At 41.2% G+C, this 23,746-nt stretch overlaps 1 protein-coding gene across 1 annotated transcript in view; it reads right to left on the minus strand.

Moving 5' to 3' along the window:
* Positions 1 to 19,292, minus strand: part of LOC138298499 (zinc finger protein 777-like) — a 185,101-nt gene extending 165,809 nt beyond the window's left edge. Inside the window, exons 1-3 of the mRNA XM_069236880.1 lie at positions 19,102 to 19,292; positions 18,367 to 18,493; positions 89 to 196 (exon numbers count right to left, since the gene is read on the minus strand). Coding sequence (XP_069092981.1) covers positions 89 to 196; positions 18,367 to 18,493; positions 19,102 to 19,143 — 277 coding nt within the window. The 5' untranslated portion in view covers positions 19,144 to 19,292. The remainder of the gene's footprint in view (positions 1 to 88; positions 197 to 18,366; positions 18,494 to 19,101) is intronic.
* Between the last annotated feature and the right edge of the window lie 4,454 nt (positions 19,293 to 23,746).

Genomic DNA, 23,746 nt, shown 5'->3' on the forward strand with positions numbered 1-23,746 from the left:
GAAGAGTTAGAAACAAAGGAGAAAGAAAAGAGAAAGATGTGATTTTTCTCTGACATCCTGACAAATGACTTCTACATTTCCTACTTACTTAAGTCAGAGTTCATAATGCTTATTTCAGAGTCCATGTTGTCAATCTGATCCATTTTGTCTTTTGTTTTAGGTTTTAAGGCAAAGACTGAGGTGGCAATCAGAGGACCTGTTGTGAAAAGAAACAATCATGCAGAAACAGTTTGTTATAAAAATTATGAAATGCATAAGTAAAGTTATAACATTTTACAAAAGACATGTGACATGGGAAAAATGAACTCTAGATCATCATAAATTGATGAAAAACACAAGATGGGAGATTAATGAAAGTGGTGAAATGGTGCGCTGCATTGACACTGCAGGCAGAACATTGAAAGTCCTTACATACGTTTACAACAGGAACCACAACGTCACAAGTAAGTACTAGTTTGTCATTTAAAAAAATGTCAGGTGTGTAACAATTTCCTAAAAGTAAGTGTGTGTGTGTATATATATATATATATATATATATATATATATATATATATATATATCACAGATGTGCATAATATATGTGGCACTCAGCTTGTGTTTGATGTTAATCCATATAGGCTGCACCCTTTGTGTCAAGACAAAGCTATGCTTCTCTGATAAGCTTTAACAAGAGTGAAACGTGTAAGGAGCTGCTTCTATTTCTTCCAGGTTGACTTGAATTATACTTTACCTAACCAAAGCTATAGTACTGTGACTGGTATAGTAAAAGGTATTTGTCATTTTTTTTAGCTTGGTGTGGGTGGCACTAATAAAAACCCATGCTTAAAGACTTTACTGCAAAAGTGGCAAAAGGGTTTGTTGCTTTTCTAACTCCGCATGGATAGTACTGTGCTAATCCTAAGATTAAAAGCTCTGCTTTAGAAACAGACATTTGAAGTGGGCAAATTCAGCGTTGCTGGTGTTGTAGATGCACTCTTTAAACAGAAACAGCTCCCTATCTAAACCTGGGAACTGTCTAGAGTTCCTAGCCTTGATTTACAGATATATAGATAACCAGACAGACAGATACATAGACAGGATACAAATAGACATGCCGATCCACACTCCTTGCTATGTTGACCACAACAACGTAAGCAAGAATGCACAATTTATATGCAGACAGTCCAATATCATATCTCAACAAAGGGAGCACTCTGGAGGCCGGCTCACCCTTATTTATTGTTCAGGTTTTCAATGTGTTTGAGCTCCACCTGCCTTTCTCAAGACATTATGTGCACCATCAGCTCCAAACACAAATACATAACTTTGTATCAAATGAAAAAAAAATACTTCTGTGACTAACATAGTCACTTTATGTTCCATAAATTCACATACATAATCACAAATATTAATGTACCTATTATTGCCATCAATAATTAATATTCTACATCTAATCAACAATTAATGAAAAGTGAAAAGAGATTTATTCTCTAACAATCATACGATTAATAAAAATCTGCTCTCTTTATGATTCATGTCACACAACCAGAGAATGTAAGACATCCCTAGTTAAATCCATGTCAATGTATAATCATTTCATATTCCACCCTGACCTAGTGAGCTGCTTTTCAAATTCAAATGAATTCAGCACAAATTAACTAATAATCACTAGCCATATAACTGGAACAGCCATTAAGTTACAATCAATGAATTCATAATTAGGTCCTTCAGCTATTCAGTCAACAGGGACCATTATTTCAAAGAACTCAATCTGCACATATAATTCCATTAATGAATGTGTACGCGTAATTCTTTATCCATGTTCAATCCATTCAGATTACTGGTGTTCAAATAAATTCTAGATTTAGATTCCATTTTGCAAAGATTTTTTTTCTCAATCATCTACTCTTTCCATTTTCATCACCCGGTTAATTCTGAAAAATGGCAACACTACAGGTATACTGTTATGCAAGCCACAAGAGTGCCCGACTATAGAATATTCCTGATCACCATCTACTGTTCTAAAATTCTTGTAAGTACTGGGAAAACAGTATTTCCAGCATATCTAAGTTCACAAGGACATTCTAGAACATATACACAGTAATCTGAGGCAAAAGTGAAACATTTCTTTATTGTTCTTTTGTGGCCTGTGGAAAGTTCATAGCTAGATCCAGTAATGCTGTATTTGGATGCCTTCACCCTAGCACTTAACAAAACTGTCCTTTACTCTACTTTTCTGCTGACAGCTCCTCATAGTGGCAAAAGCAACCTAATTAACACCATTTAACAGACGGAACTTGTTTGCTTCAGTTAAGGAAACTCGGGACTAACATGCTCCATGAAATCAGATCTAGTGTAAATGATCCTGTGCAAAGTGCAAACACCTAAACATCAAAGAAACTAAAGATTAAATATCTTAATTCTCTATTAACATTTTGTGATACCACCCTTTTGTGTTCCAAGTGTTACTGACCTGCTGCTGCGTATTTTATTTCTAAAATGGTGAAAAGTAAACTGTTTTTTCATCATATTTTTTTGTATATTCTGTAGTCGAATGTTATACAAAAATATGTGTTTTTGAAAAAAGATTTTTGGTTTGAGACGTTTTTGAATAGTCATTTTTACATTCTACTGTAATGAGTGACAAGAGTGTGTATGTACAATTGTATGGTATTTTGTTGTGGTGGTTACATGTCTATTTTTGTACTGCTGTTTTTGTGGGGTTTTGTACTGTTGTGTTTTTTTGTAATGTAGTTTTTGTGCTACATTACTGCATTGTAACTTCGTTGAGTTGTACTGTGGTTGTTGAGTTGTGTTCTATGTTGAATGTTTTGTTCTGTTGTGCCCAGTCATGTTTTAATGGAGTTATAATGTTACTTTGTGTATGTATTCTGTTATTTGTATGACAACAAATGCTGCTAAGTTCTGATCCAAAGGCAGCACATGCATTGAAAACTCCTATGACAAGCAACCGCTTACCACTGTCAAAGGTGGTGAAATAGTGATGCTCCAGCTCTTCAACTGCTCAAGACACTCGTAAATCTAAAACTGTGGTGGAGACTGTCTTAACTTAGTGCCCTCTCTTCTAAAAGATTGCTGGTAACATTATCATGTTTTAGTACTTTCCAACATTTCATAATAATGGACCTATTTCCATTGAAATGTATATTATAATTTCCAATAAACCTACTGGTTGGGTTCTTTCCTCCTCTGTATTTGTGGGTGGTTGTATCACAAATTCAATTCTATCTATCTGATTCACTTTCATGGCTTCAGCATTTAATTCCTTTTGGGCATACACTCTTTTTTCTGACCCTCTTTTTCTTCTTTTTTCTTTGGTATTCAGTGTTGCAGTTTTACTTGGCTCTTAATAATTCCAAACCTGGTATGCTATTCTGCACGGTAATGTGATGAGTACCATTTCCTGCTGTCTCTTTCCTAAACAGATTTGTCATCAACTCCCCATTATACACTTTCAGTTTGATAGCCAATAAATCCCCCTCTACCTCACTCATTTAGTATGTAAAAAGATACATTCAAATTGTTAGTTCCCAGTTTCCTAGTGAATTCTCTTTCCTCGTCCAATTTTAAATGAAAATTAGATAATCTGTATAATGAACCAAAGGGAGATGTGTTAAGTATTAATTTTCATCAGTCCAGAAATGATAATGCCACAAAGTTAATTTACTTATCGATATCTTATTTCTTTTTCGGGTGATATGAATCACGAAGACGAAAGATTTTGAGTTTTGGTATGACTGTTGCCCTGCTAATACACACCTGGGAAAAAAATGCTGATTCTGGCTGACATTTTGATATATAGTGATAATGAATCTACGTTTTTGCTGTGTATTTTCCAGCTGATACTGAATTGGGTTACAACTAACACTATAACCAATATATATATAGCAGGGCCTGGCACATGGCTGACATACAAATATCATATTGAGAAAGGGACTGGCAAGGGAAACCCTGTGGAACATCCTTTTTATATCCACTTTAAAATCATTCTACCACAAGCTTGTGATCTTGCCTCTCTTCAAAGCTTGCATCAAACATAGTTGATTGATGCTCCATACTGGCTTCTTTCAGAGAGTGTACAATCTGGGAACATGCATAATGCTAAATGATGGTGTCAGGAATGACAAAAAAGGGAGGCCACAGTTCGCCTTTGGTTGGCTGTCTTAAAGTCTGTCAGGTCACAGGAACTGTAGCACAAAGTCCCTGGGCGAGTCTCTTGGTGGGGCTGATCAGGGCACGTTAGGCCATGATTCATTCTTATTTGGTCTAGCACCAGCATTTCACCATGTTGATCCTTTCTGCTCTGCAGATTTCCAGACACCTGCTAGCATTCTGCATGATCAAAGGGGCTGTTATTCCTTTTTGTGTACCAGAATCTGCCTAGTCCATGGGCAGCACTTTACCCTGAGCAAGTGTCTGCATGTTCTGGGGGGGAGGGGAGCTGGGCAATACTATTTAATGTGTAATATTGTGCACATTATTACAATGCAAAATATTGTACAGGGGTGACAAGTTCCTGAGTCACAAAGTATATAGTGCGTCTTGACTGACTGATTTAAGTCTGTCCTATGATTGTAAATGATGAGGTGAAAGCTGCATCACAGGCTCTATCAAGCCTGTTCTGGGAATTCAATTAGTAAATACACTCACCACTAGCTAGCAGTGTATCCTGAATGTTCTGCATCCCTTCTAAAGAGGTGATTTGAGCAGGTAACTAGGTTCCTTTTAGTACGTTTTTATAGCATCTAGAAGAAGCACCCTGAGGAAAAATGTATAGTTTCACTTCAGGTACTGTGTGAGGGTTAAAGATTCATACCTTTGAGGCTTAATGATTTTAAAGGCAGTTGGCTGGATACCAAGGTTTGACAATAGACTGAGAGCATCTGGGGATCCGCAGGCTCTTCAAGTCCTGATCAGCTGCCTGACTACATATTCTCATTCTGTGTTCTGAATCTTCAAGCATTCTGTTGCCTAATTTCAAAAGGCTTGCTTGTCTATGCTTTGTACAGCTGAGTTTGCAAGAGGACGCTATATGGACAAGTCTGGTAGGGTCAGGGCACACATTGTTCAGTGGTACTGCCATGCAGTACCTCATTTGGTTTTAAGGCCCTGGGGTATGGCTTGGTTGCTTTGATGAATGCTCAGACCATCCTGCCCTAGGACCTTAATCTTGATGCTTTTTTAAGGGCAAGCGCAAAGCGCTCCGTCCCCTGCTGTAATCTCTCTTTGGGCTTCTAACCACGCCCAAGTCACATCAGTCACTTTCACTGGTTTGTGGGCTTGCCTTCTTTCATTTGTGAAAGGCATGCATACGTCATGCCTTTTCCGGTGTTTAGCTCACCTACACAGCACTGGTAAACTATTGAAAACATATGAGGCTCCGGACTACTTTATCTTTTTATTTTCCACGCAGTGCGATCGTGCTGGGGTTTACATAGCACGATCGTGCTCGGTTTTTCTGTTTTCAATTCCAGCGCGACCGCACTTTAGTTTACATAGCGCAATCGTGCTGCATTTTTTTCCTTTTAGTTTGTGTGGCAAGAAAAGTCCGGTTAGGAGTTTACAACGCTAATATCCCTAACTCGAGCAAACCCGAGACCCGTTGCAATGCAAATGCTTGTTTGTCTTTGCTTCTGCAGCACAAGGGCGCTTGTACAAGAATATTTAATGTTCACCAGTTTAAAGATCAGATTTGTAATTATGTGGGAAAGTAGGCATGGAAGCCATTGCACAAAAAAAGTTTTTTGCAGGAGATTCTAACATTCTTCTGGTGTGCTGCTTCTAAAACTGTGCAATCAGGGCTGCTCTGTGTACTGTCTTTCTGCCTGGGGGTTAAGATGATGAGATCCCATCCGGGCACTGTCTTGTCTGCCTCCTTTCCAAGTAGGTTCTGCACCATGTGTTTTCTGAGACCATAGTACTGAATGCACCTGGGTTTTTAACCCTTCTGTGGGTTATCAAGACAAAAACCATACTTTGGGTTCAGATTATATGGTGCGTCACTCTGGTCCAGTTGCACTCACATTGTTTAATGCAGCTGGTTACACAAGGATAACCTTTCAGGTAGTATTATTTTCTCTTTTAGCAGTGGATTCTTGGTGAATGTTATGAGGTTGCTTGTTCGATTTCAATCTAGTAAGACTTACACGCTCTACTCTTCATTAATAGTTACAGATGAGGGCATGCTTTTAGTACTTCAGTCTTACAAATTACCAGTGTGGCTCCCCAAGGTCAATTTGTTGACAGACTTCAGTAGCTTTCAGGCCTGGAATGAGAGATGCTTTCATAGGTGAGGGTTTTAATTCCCAAATGTGGTTAATTTGGGAGTGAAAACAGTAAATCTCAGCCCAGCACTTAAGTTAAGTTTGGAGTGAGAATAGTAAGTCCGAACTCCCCAAATTCCAAAACTTTCCTCAGTGTAGTTAGGGTTGCAGTGTTATACACATTTTTGTAAACATCTCATTTAATATTTACCATTTTACTGTACAATGTGTACCAATAATCACAATAAGTTTTTTGAATTGTTTTATCTCACAGAAAACACTTTTTGAATTCAGAATATTTGTAATTCCATATATGACATAGTTAGTTTTTACCCTATTCATATTTTAAACATGGTTCTATTTAAAGAGTACTGAAAAAAATGCATAATATTTTTGAGCATTTTTAATATGTTTTTACAAAAATCTTTTTGTGTATTTTTAAACATAGGTACATTTATTAACTTTTTTACATTTTATGGGCATTAATAAATGAAATATATTTTTTAAACATTGACTTCTACAGGATGAAAGTCTTCTTTTTATGTTCTGTCATTTTTTTCATTTTTTTAAATTTTAACTCTTTCTTTGTCTTTTTAGGCTGTTCATGGAGCTTGTGGTCTCCTGTTGCTGGTGACCGGTTGAGAGAAGACTATTTTAAACATATTTTTAAGGGTTTAGCTACCCTTCAACTGGATGACTTGATCCATGCTTTTTATGACATGGTGCTGTCACAGATATTCCACCATAGAACGTGATACGTGGGTTGGCGTCTGTGTCCTGATCGATGCAGGCGATTAACCCAAATATCCTTAAAATGATCCATTAGTGGAGCTAATTCCGTTTTGTTTTGTTGGTAATAGGTGGATTCAAGTAGCACATCATACTATTTAGTAAAGTCTATTACAGGAACATATGCCAAATATATCAATTTTTTTATTTGTGGGCACAACTTAGGTTAGTTGCATATTCCATGCTTAGGATGGATGTTTGGATGTGCCTCCACATACTGTGGTTAAAGTGATAATAGCACCCATGCCCTGCAGTGTGTCAGAAGACTTTAAATATGGTCGAAATTAATGCCTGTTCAAATGACTTATGATTATTGTTTTGTGGGTTATAGTTGTTAGAATGCTGTTTTATATGTGTCAGTATTTCACTGTAAGTTGCACTTTGTTAGCTAAAAGTGTATAAACGAATGGGGTGTTTTTATTTTGATATGGACCATGTATTTTGTATGTTTGGCTGATTGGTGAAGAGCATGGCTTGAAAGTGCTATTCATCATTTATGTGTTACATGGAGTTAAGGTTAGTAAATTGTTACTCGTAGCATAAGATATTTTTTTGTTAATCATTATTTTTTGTGATATAGTAAAACATGTGTTTTTCTAAGTCTGACTTAAGACAGCTTGCGATCACTTGCCAGTCTCATGTTTTCCAAAACATAATTCATAAAAAATACAAACATATATAGGAGCTTCTAACCAACTCTTTCACCATTGGTCTGTTTACATGTCACTCAAATTATACTCCCTCCAACCTCAGCAGAGATATAAACCAACAGTCCAGCCCACTCCAGCAATTCAATGCTTTCACTTTGAACTACTACATTTTTCCCTTGTACATGTACAGGTACACTTAAAAAATACTTCCCCAAAAACAGAACTTGTTAGACACTTGCACTTCCCAATGATGGATAATTCCTATGTATAATAGGGGTTCATCAACTATTTCCATAACTCTCCCAAAAAGTATTGTAAATTACAATGTTGATTCCTCACTATAAACGAGTAGGGTATATTTATTTATCCTACAGAAAATAAGTAAAAGTCATTAGAGCAGCTAGAGTTTACAAGCAGATTTCTAGGTTGAAACCACACCCACTCTGGTTTGTGAATTACATTTCAACCACTTGTATCTGACTTAAGAGAGACCTCTAGTAACTACTTGTGGAACTGCAGCTTTTGAAAAGAAGTTGTTACAGACAGAAAGATAAATTAGATGCTGACTACATAAAGAAAACACTCCTACTCCTCTTACCTCACTGCGAGCCACCGGGCAAACAGTCACTAATTTAAGCATTTTGTTTGTTTCAAAAACCTTTATTAAGTACTTAAAGGTTTGTGATACATAAATTACAAGAGTTGTACCTCTCCCCTTAGGGAGGGCAGTCTACTTCACTTTGTTTAAGTTTCACTTATACATTTACATAGGGTACGGATTCAAGGTCACTTTGCTATAAAGGGTTAAAAAGTCTATGGGCATTTGAAGAAGTTCATTGAGAAAGGAGGGGTTTAGAGTACTTCCGCCTTCTCACTCTCCTTTTTGTCCATGGCTGTATGCTCTCTCAGCGGGTTGTGTAGCATCATGTGGCCACCACCTCCCCATTGGTCACCAAGCAAGTTCTGGAATAGAGGAGGATGACTTTACAAAGCAGAATATTCTCCAGCACCCCTGGATAGCCTCAACTGTTTGTGTCTGTGGAAACAGCACGGACTGGTGTGTGTTGTTTGTGTAGGGGATGTGGGCTTCCATTTCTTGTTTCAAGACCGCCAGCAACCTCCGGGTGAAAAGGCAGACCCAGAATAGATGGTAGGTGGTTTCCTCTGTAGGTCATCCCTTCGGCAGTCCCTGTGTGGGTAGGGGCCCCTATTGTGCATGAATGTCCGTACCAGCAGTCCCCTTTTGACAGACATCCATCCATTGTCTGTGTGTCTGTTTGTCAAAGTTGAGGAGGATAGATTCCCCCAAATGTGTGTTGCCGTTGTGGGTGGAAGGTCACTCACTGGTTCTGTGGTGTCCCTGGACCTAATACCTTTGTGGATTATACTGAGATTCAAAAGACTTAGGGGGTCAATATGAATACTGCGGTAAACACCGCCGGGTTCATGCTGGCGGTCTTTTCATAGACCGCCAGTCCCTCTGAGACACCGCCGGCCCAGCAGAATGCAGGGCCGGGACACTGCCGACGGCTCCACATGGAGTCGCCGTCAATGACGGTGTGCGGCGGGTGCCGTAAGTCAGGCAGTGATCTGTGCGACGGGGCTGTGCAGGGGTCCCCAGAGGGGCCCCAGAGCACCTCTTCCACCAGCCTTTCCCTAGCGGGGGAACCCACCAGGGAAAGGCTGGGGGAAACAGGGTACATTATCCGGAGGGTAGCGCTGCTTGCAGCAGTCCCTGTCGGATAATATAATCCGCCATCGTCAGGCTGCCTGTCGGTTGCGGAGGGCCACCACAGGCGGCCCTTCTTGTGTTAATAATATGGCGGTTCAGACCGCCAGGCCGGAGGCGGTCTTTTCCGCCGCCGCCGGCATGGCGGGCTGAACCGCCAAGTTCATAATGAGGGCCTTAGTGTGACATGGTTCAGCCCAAATTCCTCCAATAACTTTTGTACCACCCTGTTGTACCAAGGGAGGTCCCAGTTAAACATCTCTGCGTTCTCCCACTTATCCCACCGCAGATTTCTCCACACCGAGAAGAGGAAAAAGCCGAAGACATGGTAGGCTGAGTGGTCCTTGTTCTCATTTGACAGGGTTAATTGGATACAGCCGCACACAAAGAAGGCCCTGAGGATTGCTGGGATGTCTGGGACTCTGTTCCCTCACTTGAGGTGCTCCATGTGCATGACTGACCTTTTAACCCTGTCCACCTTCAAGTGTCAAACAAAGTGGAAGACCATGCTATTTATTGCCCGTGCTATGTTAGCTAAAACTGGCCAGGCCTGTGTCACATATAGCTGCACGGGCATGCGGTTGTTCCTAAACACCTGAGCACCAGAGCCTTCCCTTCGATTCTCAGGTTTCTCAAACTCCAGCGATCCAGTTTCTGCTAGCTCTGGCTAGGTGCTTGTTCCAGCTCTTGAAGGCTGCCCCTGGTTCCCCAAACCAGACACAAAGGATCCTGACCAGCTTTGCCAAATTCCTTGCATGCTTCCAGCAGGGAGTGGACCGATTGTGGAACTGTAGGTTGGATACTTTTCCCAACAGGTCCCACAAAAGCTCTGGAGGAAACGTTTTTGAAAGTTTACAAACGTTCTTTGTTAACAAAACAACTACAGGAGTACACTTCTAAGGCCCCCAGGATCTCATGGGATGGCACTTAACAAACTCTCAGGGTGTCGGGAAGAGACCAGCAGCAAAGTCCAGCACAGATCTAATTGCCACTGGTCATCCCTATAGCAAGACAGATTATCAGCCAATTGATTCGTGGGGTCCATTTCTTTGTACTGGGTTAATGAGGGAGCAAGCCTAGGCATTCAGGGATCCACTCAGGTCACAGAATTGTGATCTTCTCCAGGTCCAGAAAGCGTTCTGGGTGGGGGTGAATCCAGGGCACTTCTTAACCAATGCGGTAAAAGTTCTCAGGCCCTGTTCTACCTTCTTCTTCAGTAGATCCAGTTTGCCTTACTGCGAAGAGGCCCAAATTGCAATGTGTCAGGGCAATTCCAAGATTGCCAAGGCTTCAGCCACACCAAACTTGGGCACCGAGAACTAAGGGTGTAAAAGTGTACAATGGAAATTACTAGTGTTCTTTCACATCAAAACTAAAATCTAGGTTGAGTCAGTCCCTGGGCTCACAATAAAAACAAGCATTTACAATGCAATAGGTCTCGCATTTTCTTGAGTTGGAGCTATTGGCATTGTAAATTCATACCTGGATTTTTTTTTGCCACATAAATTGTGTAATAGCACTAGAGGACACGTGGCAATGTGTATGTGCAGCGGCGGCTGCCGCAAATGTCAAGGAGAGGGGAGTGTGGGGGTGGCGATAGGGACTGGGTAAAAGTTCAAAACAAATAGGAAAAATATGACCTTGAGCGCTCTGTGTAAAACCTTGAATTCACCAAGGAGCACTTGTTTAAACAATAGAAGTAAACTGGTAGTTTTGCAAAGCGCTTGATTACTGCCCAACGAGATCTTGCTGTGTAGGAAGCAAAAAGAGAAATGAGTCCAGAAACAGTGCGGAAAACATGGAGCTGGATATATTTTCAATAATTGGCTGGTGCACTCGAGGAAGGCTAAACACCAGAAAAGGCATGATGTGTGCATGTCTTTCACAAATGAAATCAAGGGAATTTTTATAAGGCAAGCCCACGGACAAATGAAAGTGATGAGCGTGACATGGGCGCGGTTGAAAGCCCAACAGAAAGAAAACAGGTCGGAAGCGCTTGCGCGCTTGACCTAAAATACTATATGTGCCTCAGATAAGCCTTCCAGGAAGGATTTGGAACTATTATACCAAGAGGAGTGGCAGCATCCTACACCCTGAATATCCAGCTGAGCTTAGAGGAGGCGTCCCTGCCTATTCAGGTCATTCTATCAGTCAAAGTGATCTATTGTGTGGATCCTGGAAGGTGTTTCACTCCTTATTAAGGCTAAGTACAAGATGGGCAACTGCTGGAGACCTAAAGCAAATAACCGTTCTGGAACTTCAGGCAGGCAAAAGGTAAGTTTCCAAAAGTGTTTTTTTTCTAAATATTTATTAACACGCATTTGCAATGCAATAGGTCTTGCATTTGCTTGAGTTCGAGCTATTGGCACTGTAAATTCAAAACTGGACTTTTGTTGCCACATAAACTAGTGAACCCTGCCTCATAATTTCATCTTTTCCTTTCATATAATTCCAGTGGCCCTACATATAACTAAAGCACTTCCATTTACCGTCTTCCTCTATTTGCAGAAAAAATGAAAATGTTGCTATTTAGCGTCCTAATTTAAATCTGCCATGCTAATTCCTATAGAATACGACTTTCATCACCCCACAATCAGAGTTGCAGGCTGGCTAATACAATTCCCCCAAAAAGACACAAAAGAGCCAGAGAGGAAAAATAAATCACAAGGGTCACCCAAACATATCAAGAGTGTTCAAATAGTCACAGTGTAATAAGTATGTTAAGCTGTCCTAAATTATGGTCATAATTGTAATAAGGAGAGATTATTAAAACATATACAATTATCATATAAACCTTTAGCAGAAATACACTTTTAGCATTAGACTGTAATGCTTAAAACAATCTGTAGCAATCACACGGTGGTCCAGTTCAGTTTCTTCACCTTTTATTCCAGAACAAATAGTACAGCAAACCATATAACCCCCAGCAATAGATCAAGCCTCCTCCTTCTCACAGTTCCTCTCACCTTCCCCACACTCCAGAATCCCAGCACCCCAGGATTCCACTCTCACAACATTCCAACATTCAGAGGCATGATCCTACACATCTTCCCCCTTATGAACCACATTGGTTACAATTTAATTACAATTACAATACATAACTAAAACAAAAATAAATAAATAAATGAAATTGATTGAGAAGATAAAATAAAGTTAGCATATAATACATTCCTAAGCAACGACAACACATGAAATTTCCCTTTTTTTTTTTTTTTTTTCCTTATCCATTTGGATGACAGTAGAAACCGTATGTTTCCTTGATAATCTTAGTCACTGCCTTCTTTTAATTATGCACAAGTTTCCTGTAATCCACTCTCTCTCGTCTTCCAACTTCACTACTGAATTCTTTACAGAAATTACTTTTTGTGGTGCATAAAATTTGCTGTCACCTTTTCTTACAATTACCACCTTCTTGACCGCCACAAGATCCCCACGTTTCACTTCAGTAAACTTAACACTTTTCCTCTTATCATAATCCACCTTGTTCTTGTTTTGGAAATGCATGACCCTCGCTTGCAACTTCTCCTGGTCAACACTTACCAGTTTTTTCTCACTGATCCACCAAGGAAATTCCTTAGTACCTGGCTCTCTCCCTCTGAGGGCAACAAAGGGTGACACACCTGTCACAGAATGTGTTGTTATTCTATGCGCCCACAACATTTTGATCAGCTCATGTCTCTAATTCAATCCATTTGCCAAGGACAATTGAATATTTTCCATAATAATTCTGTTCACCCTTTCTACCAGGCCATTAGCCTGAGGCCGGAATAATGCAACTCTTTCATGTTTTATCCTTAATCCATTTAAAAACTTGGTCATGGCAGCTGAAACTAATTGTACACCATTGTCCGTGACCAAAACTTTCGGAACCCCTTCTTCCAGAAACGAGTCCCTAAGGAATTCAATTACTTTGTCCGTCGTGATTTGTTCAGTGCATCTTATGCGGAACCATTTACTATAATAGTCCACTAAGACCATTAGAAAGCGACTACCTTTTCCTAGCCTCTCTATTGGCCCTACTAGATCAAGAGCAAGCTTCTCCCACGGTGCCTTCGGAAATTGCACTTGACCTAAAGGAGGTTCCCTCACTGCTTTTGACTTGTCGCTGTTCCTACAAGCCTGACACTCTTCCACCACCCTCTCCACATCACTGTCCATCCCAGGCCACCAGTAGAATTGCTGCAACCTCCTTTTAGTTGCACTTTTACCCAAATGTCCTTCGTGGACAATTGCTACCAATCTTCTCCTCAATCTCAGTGGTGGAATTACTCTGTTCCTTCTCCAAATTTTTTCTCCCTGTATACTCAGCTCATCCCTTACTACCAAAAAATTTCTCAGATCATCCTCCATTTCGACAAAATTATGATCAAGCACAAGCTTCCTCAATTTACTGTATTCCAAGTAATCTTTTACAGCTTCATTCCACTCTTCCTTACTTATTGCAAGTTCTCCATCAATCAAAGATGCCTCTAACTGCACGTCACACATCGCATCATTTCCATTCCCACTACTCTCTATAGGCAATCATGACAGGCAATCCGCAATAATATTTTTTTCTCCCTTCACATATTCTACTGTGAAATTAAATTCAATAACAGATAATAACCACCTGGAGATTCGGGGAGTTAAGCCACCTTCCAACCCTCGACCACATTTAAAAATCTGCAGCAAGGGTTTGTAGTCTGTTCTCAGTATGAAGGGTAGCCCCCACAAATAGTACCTGAAATGGTTTATACCCCAACAGCAAGCCAATGCCTCTTTCTCTATGGCAGAATAAGTACGTTCTGCCCCTTGTAATCTGCGTGAGGCAAAGCCAACAATTCTTTCATCACCGTTCATCCTTTGAATCAGTACTGCCCCTAATCCCACACTACTGGCATCAGTAAGAAGGATTGTTTTCTTCGTAATATCAAAGTGACCTAGAGTTGGAGCCTCCGCAATGGATACCTTAATCTGTTCAAACGCCCTCACACAATCCTCGTACCATTCAAACATTACTCCTTTTTTTAGTGAAATCCTCATGGGTTCTACAAGTTCTGCAAAATTGCATACAAATTTCGAGCAATACTCTGTTAGCCCTATAAATGACTTTGACTGATCCTTACTGGTAGGGCACGGGGCATCTCCAATTGCCTCCACTATACTCTTCTTCGGTCTAATACCTTCACTTGAAACCTCATGTCCTAAACAGTTCACAGACTTCTTTCTTAATTGGCACTTCTCTTTCTTAACCGTCAAGCCATGATCTTCTATCCTTTTCAATACTGCTACTAGTAACTCATCATGATGTTCATACGAATTCCCTATCACGATTATGTCATCTTGGAAGCATAGGACATTATCTAAATTTCTGAAAATGTTTTGCATTATTCGCTGGAAAACAGCAGAAGCTGATGCCAAACCGAACGGCATTCTGCAATATCTATATGCTCCAAGAGGTGTTACAAAGGAAGTGAGTGGTCTAGATTCATGATGTAAATTGACTTAGTGGTATGCAGCAGACATGTCTAGCACACTGAATATCTTCCCACACATCACACTTAACATTTCGTTAATATTCGGTAGAGGTTGTCTATCTACCCAAATGTTCTTATTAAGATCTCTTAGATCAATGCATAATCTAACCTTATTACCATCCTTAGGTGCGAGAACGATCGGTGCCAACCATTCGGAAGATTCAATAGGCTCTATAATTTTCTGTTGAAGAAGCTTATCTAATTCATGTCGTAGTGGTTCTCGCATTAAAAATGGAACTGGTCTCACCTTGTGTACTATCGGAATTGCATTGCCTTTTAAGACAATGCGATGTGTGAATCCCTTCAACTTTCCAAGTCTATCAGTAAAAACCTTCGGAAACCTAGACATTAGATTTTCAGTCCACTGTTCACTAGGAACCACTTCATCTATGCCAGCTGCTTGATCCATAACCATGACCGGAGTTGCAGCGTTTGGATCAAGCACAATATTCAAATCTTTCTGGTGTCTCCACTCTAGAAGATCTGACCCTTTATTCGTAATATAAATCTTACCATGAACTCCATTACCTTCAAACACAATATCCATCCATTCCATACCTATAATTTCTATCCTCCTCCCTCCATAACCAACTGCTTTTACATCAGTATTCAATAAATTAGCAATTTTTCCTTTTAGAGTAACCTCGAAAGTTTTCCTTGAGATCAATGTAAGTAGACTACCTGAATCTACCAGTACTTTCACTACGACTGAATCCATGAGTACATGACAATGTGGTTTTTCTAATTTATAAGAGCTTTCATTCTTCCATTTTCCCATACATTTAGGTCCTACCTCCAATTGGTTGGTTTCAACAATTTCATGGATGGGTAATACAATTTCTTGCTGGTCGTAATCTAAATCATCTATGGATTTCACACTGTTAGATATTTTGCCTTTAGACCTGCAAACCTTAGCTAGATGTCCCTTCCTTCCACAGGATCTACATACCAAATTCTGTGCAGTACACTTAGGATTAGATGCAATGTGACCTAAACATCCACATCTAAAACATATAACATTAAAATAATTTTTCTCACTCATTTTCCTTTCCACATTTTCATCAGTCCATTCTTGCTTTTTCATTTTTACTTCTTTCACTTCTATTGTTGATTTCTCATCAATATCTCTTATTTGTCCACTCGACTTCTCTAATTCTTTCATCCAGGTAGCTGTATGTTCCATACTTCTTGCTACTTGTATGCTTTCCTCCAATGTAGGACCCATTGATAATAGTTTCTCTTTCACTTTCTTGTTATTTGTGCAACGTACAATCTGGTCACGAAAATCACATGTGACAGCTAATCCTCTTAAGGTTGCAACAAATGACATAATATCTTCATCCTGGCCTTGAACACGGGAGAAGAATTTATGACGCTCAAATACAATGTTTAATTTTGGAGTAAAATGTTTCTCTAACATTAATAACGACATTTAATATACATTAATAGGATGACCATCTCCAGTACCCACTGGTATTTCTGGAAGGTCATCATAAATTCTTCTCCCTTCTGCACCAAGATGATGAAGTAATATCGCCTGTTTCCTCGAAGGGGTATACCTATCTCCAGCAATTGCCAATAAGTACGTGGAAAACATATTTCTCCATCGTTTCCATGATATAGTCGGTTCACCAGGTATTGGTAGGAAACATGGTGGTGAAGACATATTTTGTTCAGCCATACTGTAAGAAGGAGAAAATAACAAACTACAATAATATACTAAAATAAAAAATTAAAGTAATAAATTAAAGTAATAATCCAAAATAACAATCTAAAATAACAATTAAATATATGCTTGTTGGTGTAGATTTCCCTTCTGTGTTTGTATGTAACTAATAGTCTTTCTTCTTCTTTCTTTTTTTTTCTTTCTATTCTATGTTGTAGTCCTTCTTTAGTTTCCACTATATATCCTCTACTCAACAACGAAGTCATAAGAAGGAAAAATCAATGCCAAGAAACGGAAGAGCTGACGATCCACGATGTGCCGCATAATTAATTCCTTCGGTATGTACACGCGCTGTTAATACGCTTGGTGTGTACACACACCAAGCTGCTCGGGGGGCGATGTTGGTTGCGCGTGTAGAGTACATGCGCACCAAGCTGCACGAGATGTCGTACGCTGTGCTCTGCTCGAGGGAAGCAGCTCGAGACGTGTTGTTCGTTCGGGTCCGTTGTGCGCGGACACTTGAAAATAATCAAGTCTGCGCGCTATAACAATTGACGATTTTAAAAAAACGCCCTTTTAAATTAGGGTTAAAAATCCTCCAAAAACACACCGGAATTTGTGTATAGAAAGTCCTTGTCCACGAATTATCTTTAAATAATTCCAAATTTCTACATCTAGATGCTAATAATAAAACTTACTTGGAGGATGGGCTTGCTGACATTCATCGCTTAAGTCCATGTATCTTCTCTTCTCCTTTTTTTCCCTTTTTTTTTTTTCCACTACTTGGAGATTATTTTTTTTCTTTACTAGAAGTAGTTATCGTATCCAGGGGTTGGGGATTAGGAGTAATTTCTGCCCCCTGCGCAGATTAATCCTCGTCGCCAGTTTATGTAGCAATCACAAGGTGGTCCAGTTCAGTTTCTTCACCTTTTATTCCAGAACAAATAGTACAGCAAACCATATAACCCCCAGCAATAGATCAAGCCTCCTCCTTCTCACAGTTCCTCTCACCTTCCCCACACTCCAGAATCCCAGCACCCCAGGATTCCACTCTCACAACATTCCAACATTCAGAGGCATGATCCTACACAAATCCCTAGAAGGTACCAAAACAAAAAGATAATTTGTAAGAAACATGGTCATGTAACCATATTGTTAGCTCCTAGAGGGCATAACCCCATGAAGAAAAGGCAGGAGAAAGTAATACAGTGTAACCATATACCTAGCCCCTAGGGAGCGTTTTTAGGGCCAACAGGCCTATTGCAATGATATTACAAACAAGACCTTTAAAACAAAAAACTTCTCCCAGCTGTAAAACAAAAGTTATATCCATGAAAAAGCTTAACAGACACTGAGTGGTGGGAGGGGTTATTATTTTGGGGTCCCCACTAACCTAGTGTGGGGACCCAGAGATGGTGTGGACAGAAACAGTGTTTTGAAGGTGGTCCATTGTCCTAGGACTACCACAGGCTCAGCTATGATAAAAGTAATACCCTGCAAAGCATTATCGGGTGACTTTTCATGCCGCAAATATTAGTATATTGACCTAGTTACTTATTTTGATACTAATGCCAGGGAGGGTGCCTTTTTACGCATGTATTTCTAACAGGAGAAGCATATGAGATACATTTTGGGGTTTCTGAATTTTTGGTGTGTCTAAATATTGGGGTACAGTTTTTGCTCCCACAGAATTGGGGCACATCACAAATTCACCCTCCGTAGAGCCTCCAAAAATATATATGAATTACCTTACCCAGTGAAATGACTGCTTGCTGAATTTCCTTCATAACACTCTTGTAAAGTTCTTTCTGCCATTCGTGTAAAAGTTTCCACTCCTCTTCGGAGAAATAGGCAGCAACTTCATAAAATGTAATGGGTGCCTGGAATAGCAAATTTTATTGAACAGATGTTGCAATCTCATAATGCAAAATATTATGCTATTCAGATTACATTTATTTAAGTAACCAAAAGAGTCACAGAGATCGACATTATCTTCATATTTATAAATATTTACATAAGGTGTGACAGTTAATACCGCTCACGAGGGTGGAGAATATTTATTTACTGACAACAAACATGTTTTCACATGCTGAATAAATAGGTGAGCTACAGACCGTTTAGAAAACACACACAAGTCAACTATGAATCGGCAAAAATTAGTTACTGGTGTATTAGTCATGTATACATGTAGACATACCGAACACCATCAGAGACAGTGGGGGATACTAGGGAACAATAATACCATGGAGGGGTAAAGCTGGAGCCAGTCTAGGGAACGAGTATCATGCACAAGTGGCTAATGAATGCAAATGACAACCATTGTCTACCATTCTATACTGTATTTATGACCCGCCTCTCAGTTCACAGCTCATTTCCATTTCCACAACTAACAACTTAAAGGGCAAACAGCTATGTTGTTTGAAGGACATCATTACAGTAAGAGTCCTTGCTGAGATAAAACCAAGGTTCTTTAGAGACCTATACTCACCTGGTCTGAATTTCGTTGAGACATATCTTTTCTCGTTTTCATTGTAATTTTCCAAGTTAAAAGTTTGTCGCAGTATAATGGGCAGGTGAAGAAGAAGAACCCAATGAAAGTAAACACCGTAGCTGTCAGTTCAAACCTGCTATGGAAGCACTGAAGCAGACCCAGCTTTGCAATGTAGACGAACAAGACCAAATAAGAGACACTGTTATGTTCGAGCATGCGCAGTGCGAGACCAATGGTCTGCTGATGCTCAGTACAGAGACACTTACTAAACACTAGTGCCCTGCGTGCCTGGCTCTGCCTTAAATTAAATGATGCTGCTGCGCCTCATACGAATAATGGCAGTGTTCCCGCAAGACGCTGAGATTAGAAGGCTAGGGCTGGCGCAGTGTGAACCTTTAAGCCTAAATTCAATCGTAGGCAACGGCAGGCATGTGCCCCCTGGCTCATGTGCCCACTGGCTCATGTGCCCGAGATATGGCTTGGCTGCCTGCTTTTGCATAAGCGAGGGGCAGAAACAATGCAGTGACAGCCGGATAATACAAGTACAAAGTGCTGCATACTTTCTACTTGCATTGCCCTTATTATAACAAGCATCGGCACAGCCAGGGGGTCTCCGCAATCCGAGAGCTATTGGCATTGCCAATGTCAATGTATTTTAGCCATGTGGTGTGGAGTGGATGTAGGTGGTGTGGAGGGGAATTATGTGGGTTGGATTGGAATTGTTTGTTGTGGAATTGTGTGGTGTTCAGGGAAGTTATGTGTAGTGGACGTATGTAGCATGGTGTGCAGTGGAATTATGTGTATAGTTTGTGGTATTGAGTATACTGGAATTATGTGGAGTGAGATTGTGTGACATTGAGTGTAATTATGTGCAGTGGTATTGTGTCGTGAAATGCCATGTAGTGGAGTGGAATTATCTTGTGTGGTGTTGAACTATATGCCATGATGTGTAATTCTATGTTGTGGATTGGATATATGTGGGGTGTACTGGAAATGTGTTGTGGAGTGAGATTATGTGGTTTGGTGTCGAACTGTGTGAATGGATTTGTGTGGAGATGAATTGTGCGGCATGGATCTATTTGGTGTTCAGTGAAATTGTGTTGTGTGGAATTATGTGGCATGGTATGGAGTGTATTTATTTAGATTGTTATGTGGCATTGAGTGTATTTATGTTGTATTGACTAGGGTGTAACTATGTGGAGTTGAATTATGTGGTGTTGAATTGTATTATGTGCAATGTAAATATGTAGTGTCTTATGGCATTGCATAGTTCTAAAATGAGTGGTGTGAAATTGTGTGGTGTGTGTGGAATTATGTGGCATGGGTGGAGTGGAATTATGTGGTGTGGAAGTATGTGGCATGTGAAGTTGAATTTTGTTGAGTGGAAGTATGTGTTTTTGGAGTTTAGTGGATGTATGTGGAGTGTAAATATGTAGCACGAATTGTAATTAAGTTGTTTGGAGTTGAATTGTGTAGTGGAATTATCTGGAGTTGAACTGGTGTTGTGTGGGGTGTAGTTATATAGTATGGAGTGGATTGGAATTATGTTGTGTGGAGTGGTATTATGTGAAGTGATATAGAGCAGAGTGGAAATATGTGTAGTTGAACTTATTGGATTGTAATTATTTGGTATGATGTGGAGTGGACGTGTGTTTAGCTGATATGTGTGGTATGGAATTATGAGATGTTTAAATGTGTTTTGAGTAGTGGAATTATGCAGCATGGTTTTGTGTGTTGTGGCATTGTGTGACACATAATTGTGTTGTGTTGTGTTGAATTATATGGAGCTGAATGCTTGTTATCTATTTATTACAGCGCTAAGGGAGCAGCCTTGAAGGGAGATGAGACAATGTTGTTTCTCTTTTCTGTCCTCTCACCCCCCAAAATTGGCTAAGACAGTATGAATGGCTTCCAGCAGCTGTTTCTGCCTCCCTTGCAAGAGCGCTCAAGTCTTGCGATAACTTCAGCTTCAGGTGGTTGGATTTATCACCACTTTGAAGTTTGAACGTGGGCTCTGCTGGGGAGGGGTGGGTGCATGGGGATAAAAGGTGTTTCGAAGTAACTCCTCTAGGGCTGTGTTGAATGAAGCATGCATTGTCTCAGTGTGCTCTATTAATAAAGTTATATCTGCTTGCCCTTATTTGTTTATACAAGTCTTAAGAGGCGGTGGTGAAAATATCAATGCGCAAACTCTCAAGAGCTCTGCCAGCCTTTGTTTCTGCTGACTTTAGTTTGGAAAAGCATCGACTGTGGCGTAAAGTATCCATGCCTTTAATAAACAACTACAAAGCAGACTAAAACGTACACTGATTTAAGTTCATCCATGACAAATGTAGTAAAATGCTGCATCTACTGCAGATCAGGTATGATTTGAGAATGTGCCTTAATTACTAGAAGGAATCAGAACAGCAGCTCTAACAAAGGGCACCTTTCATCGTGAGATGAAAGCCATGTCTGCAAAATAGCGAAAGCTACACTATTTAACTACTGTGAAGTGCTACTTGGATTGTGTAGAGAGCCACCTGGGCTCTCCCATACTTTGTTGCTCTCGCAGGGCACGAGGGCGGGCGTTCGCCCAAGGTTATAAAATAAACCAGGGGCTGCTGACCCAGCAGTCCCATGTGCACTGTAACTCGTGTGTGTGTCGTCCGTGCACATCGGAGGGTGGTGGGCCCGTCTACACTGGCAACGAGGGCCAGAAAAAAAAAACCAGTAGTTTCCCAGCAGAGACTCCTGCGCCCACGCGCTTGAGCCTACCAGTGACCCCTTCCCCCCAGCGTCAAGGAGACGCATGCGCTGCGTGCCTGGCGGCACAGCCTACATACAAAAAAAAAGATTAGCAGAGAAAGGCGGCGGCGCCTTACCTGGACGTCGCACCATCCTGGTGAAACGTGCGAGCGCTCTCGCTGGATCGGGCGAGGATCGGCGGGCCCGCAGTGCCAGCGCAGTGTCACACTCCACAAGGAATTCTGTGCCTCTGCTCCGGCTCTGTAGGTCTGATCAGGCAGAAAGACCCGGGAGGGTGTCTGTCGCTGTGCCTGCAGGAACCTGAAGGGCACGTGTGATGGTGAAGAGTGAAGGCAGTGCCAAACTGAAAGGCCATCGACAGAACGTTTTGGATTCAGGCCCATTGATAAAAAAAAAACACAGAAAATAAGAACATAAGAAAAGTGGCAACTCTACTCTGTACCAAAAAAGAGACAAGACATTATTATATTGAGATTAACCAACAGTTGCCACAAGGGAAAACAGCAGCATGAGCGCCCCACAGCAAAAGCAAGAGCAGCATCCAGCGCCTGCCACCCCCAGTACCCACTCATCGGTAGCTGCACTACCCCTATTTAGTCAATTAATAGACCCTGCCAAAGCAGCACCATGTTGGCGCCTCTGGTTAGGCCGTTTGGATAATTATTTTTGCACTATGAGAGAAACGGATGGGGTGGTGTGCAGATCACTGTTGCTACTTATGGGAGGCGACAAACTACATGAACTCTTTGACTCGCTCCCCAACACGGGTGACAAGACGGATTATGATGCCGCTGTGGCAGTGCTCAACCAGTATTTTGACCCTCAGCTGAACCCTGATTATGAGCGTTTCAAACTGCGTCAGGCTCAGCAAACGTACGTTGAGTCAGTAGACATGTTCTACGCCCGGCTAAGAAAGCTTGCCAGCACGTGCGTGGGCCTAAACCAACACAAGGAGATCAGAGCCCAGATCATCCAGGGGTGCCGGTCCAACATGCTCCGGAAACTGATCATGCGTCAACCAGGTATCTCCCTAGACGAGATCTTAATTCTGGCATGCTCCCATGAACTGTCGGCTGTCCGTGCTGATGCCATGGCCGCAGTGAGAGGGCAATCCCTATCTGCAGCATCATCGGTGCGCCCGAGGAAGGAGGAACAGGTGGACACCATCCAGCCCCGCCAACACTCTGTGCGTCGGCCGCCCTCCTCGAGACCGGGAAAAGGGGCATGCAGCAGCTGTGGCTATGAGCACAAGTTGTCGAGTGGGTGCCCAGCAAGTGGAAAGTCGTGCAACAGGTGTGGCAAGAACAATCATTTTGCCAAGATGTGCCGGATGGGAAGAGTCAAACAATGGGAATCCAAAGGGAAAGAGGCCACGGTAAAAAATGTAAGCACAGAAGACAACGCACCTCGTGGGCAGATGGCTGCCAAAATGCCAATCTATGAGGAGGAAGAGGAAGAAGAAGAGGACATTTTCGTCATCTCGGTTACAGGATGGAGGCAGCACAAGAGGCAACCACCCCCCATGAGCACAGTGAGGATAAATGACAACCCCGCAACGGTGCTCATAGACACGAGGGCATCGGTCAATGTGATGGACGATGCCATGTATCGGCAACTATCTCCTAAACCATGCCTGACTCCGAGCAACACCAAGATCTACACGTATGGCGGACATGACCCGCTTCCTCTGCAAGGCACAATCAAGGTATCTGTAACCAATGGACAACTCTCTACTTGTGCGAAATTCTATGTGGTCAAAGGAGATCGAGGCACTGGGATGCCACACAGTGGAAGACCTAGAACTAGTCTTTTTCGCTCGGCAGGTGTATGAATCACACACTGAATCCCTTCTCAGCGAGTTCCCGCAGCTATTTGCAGGATTGGGGAGACTCAG

Source organism: Pleurodeles waltl, chromosome 1_2 (assembly GCF_031143425.1).
Source record: "Pleurodeles waltl isolate 20211129_DDA chromosome 1_2, aPleWal1.hap1.20221129, whole genome shotgun sequence".
Lineage (NCBI taxonomy): Eukaryota > Metazoa > Chordata > Amphibia > Caudata > Salamandridae > Pleurodeles > Pleurodeles waltl.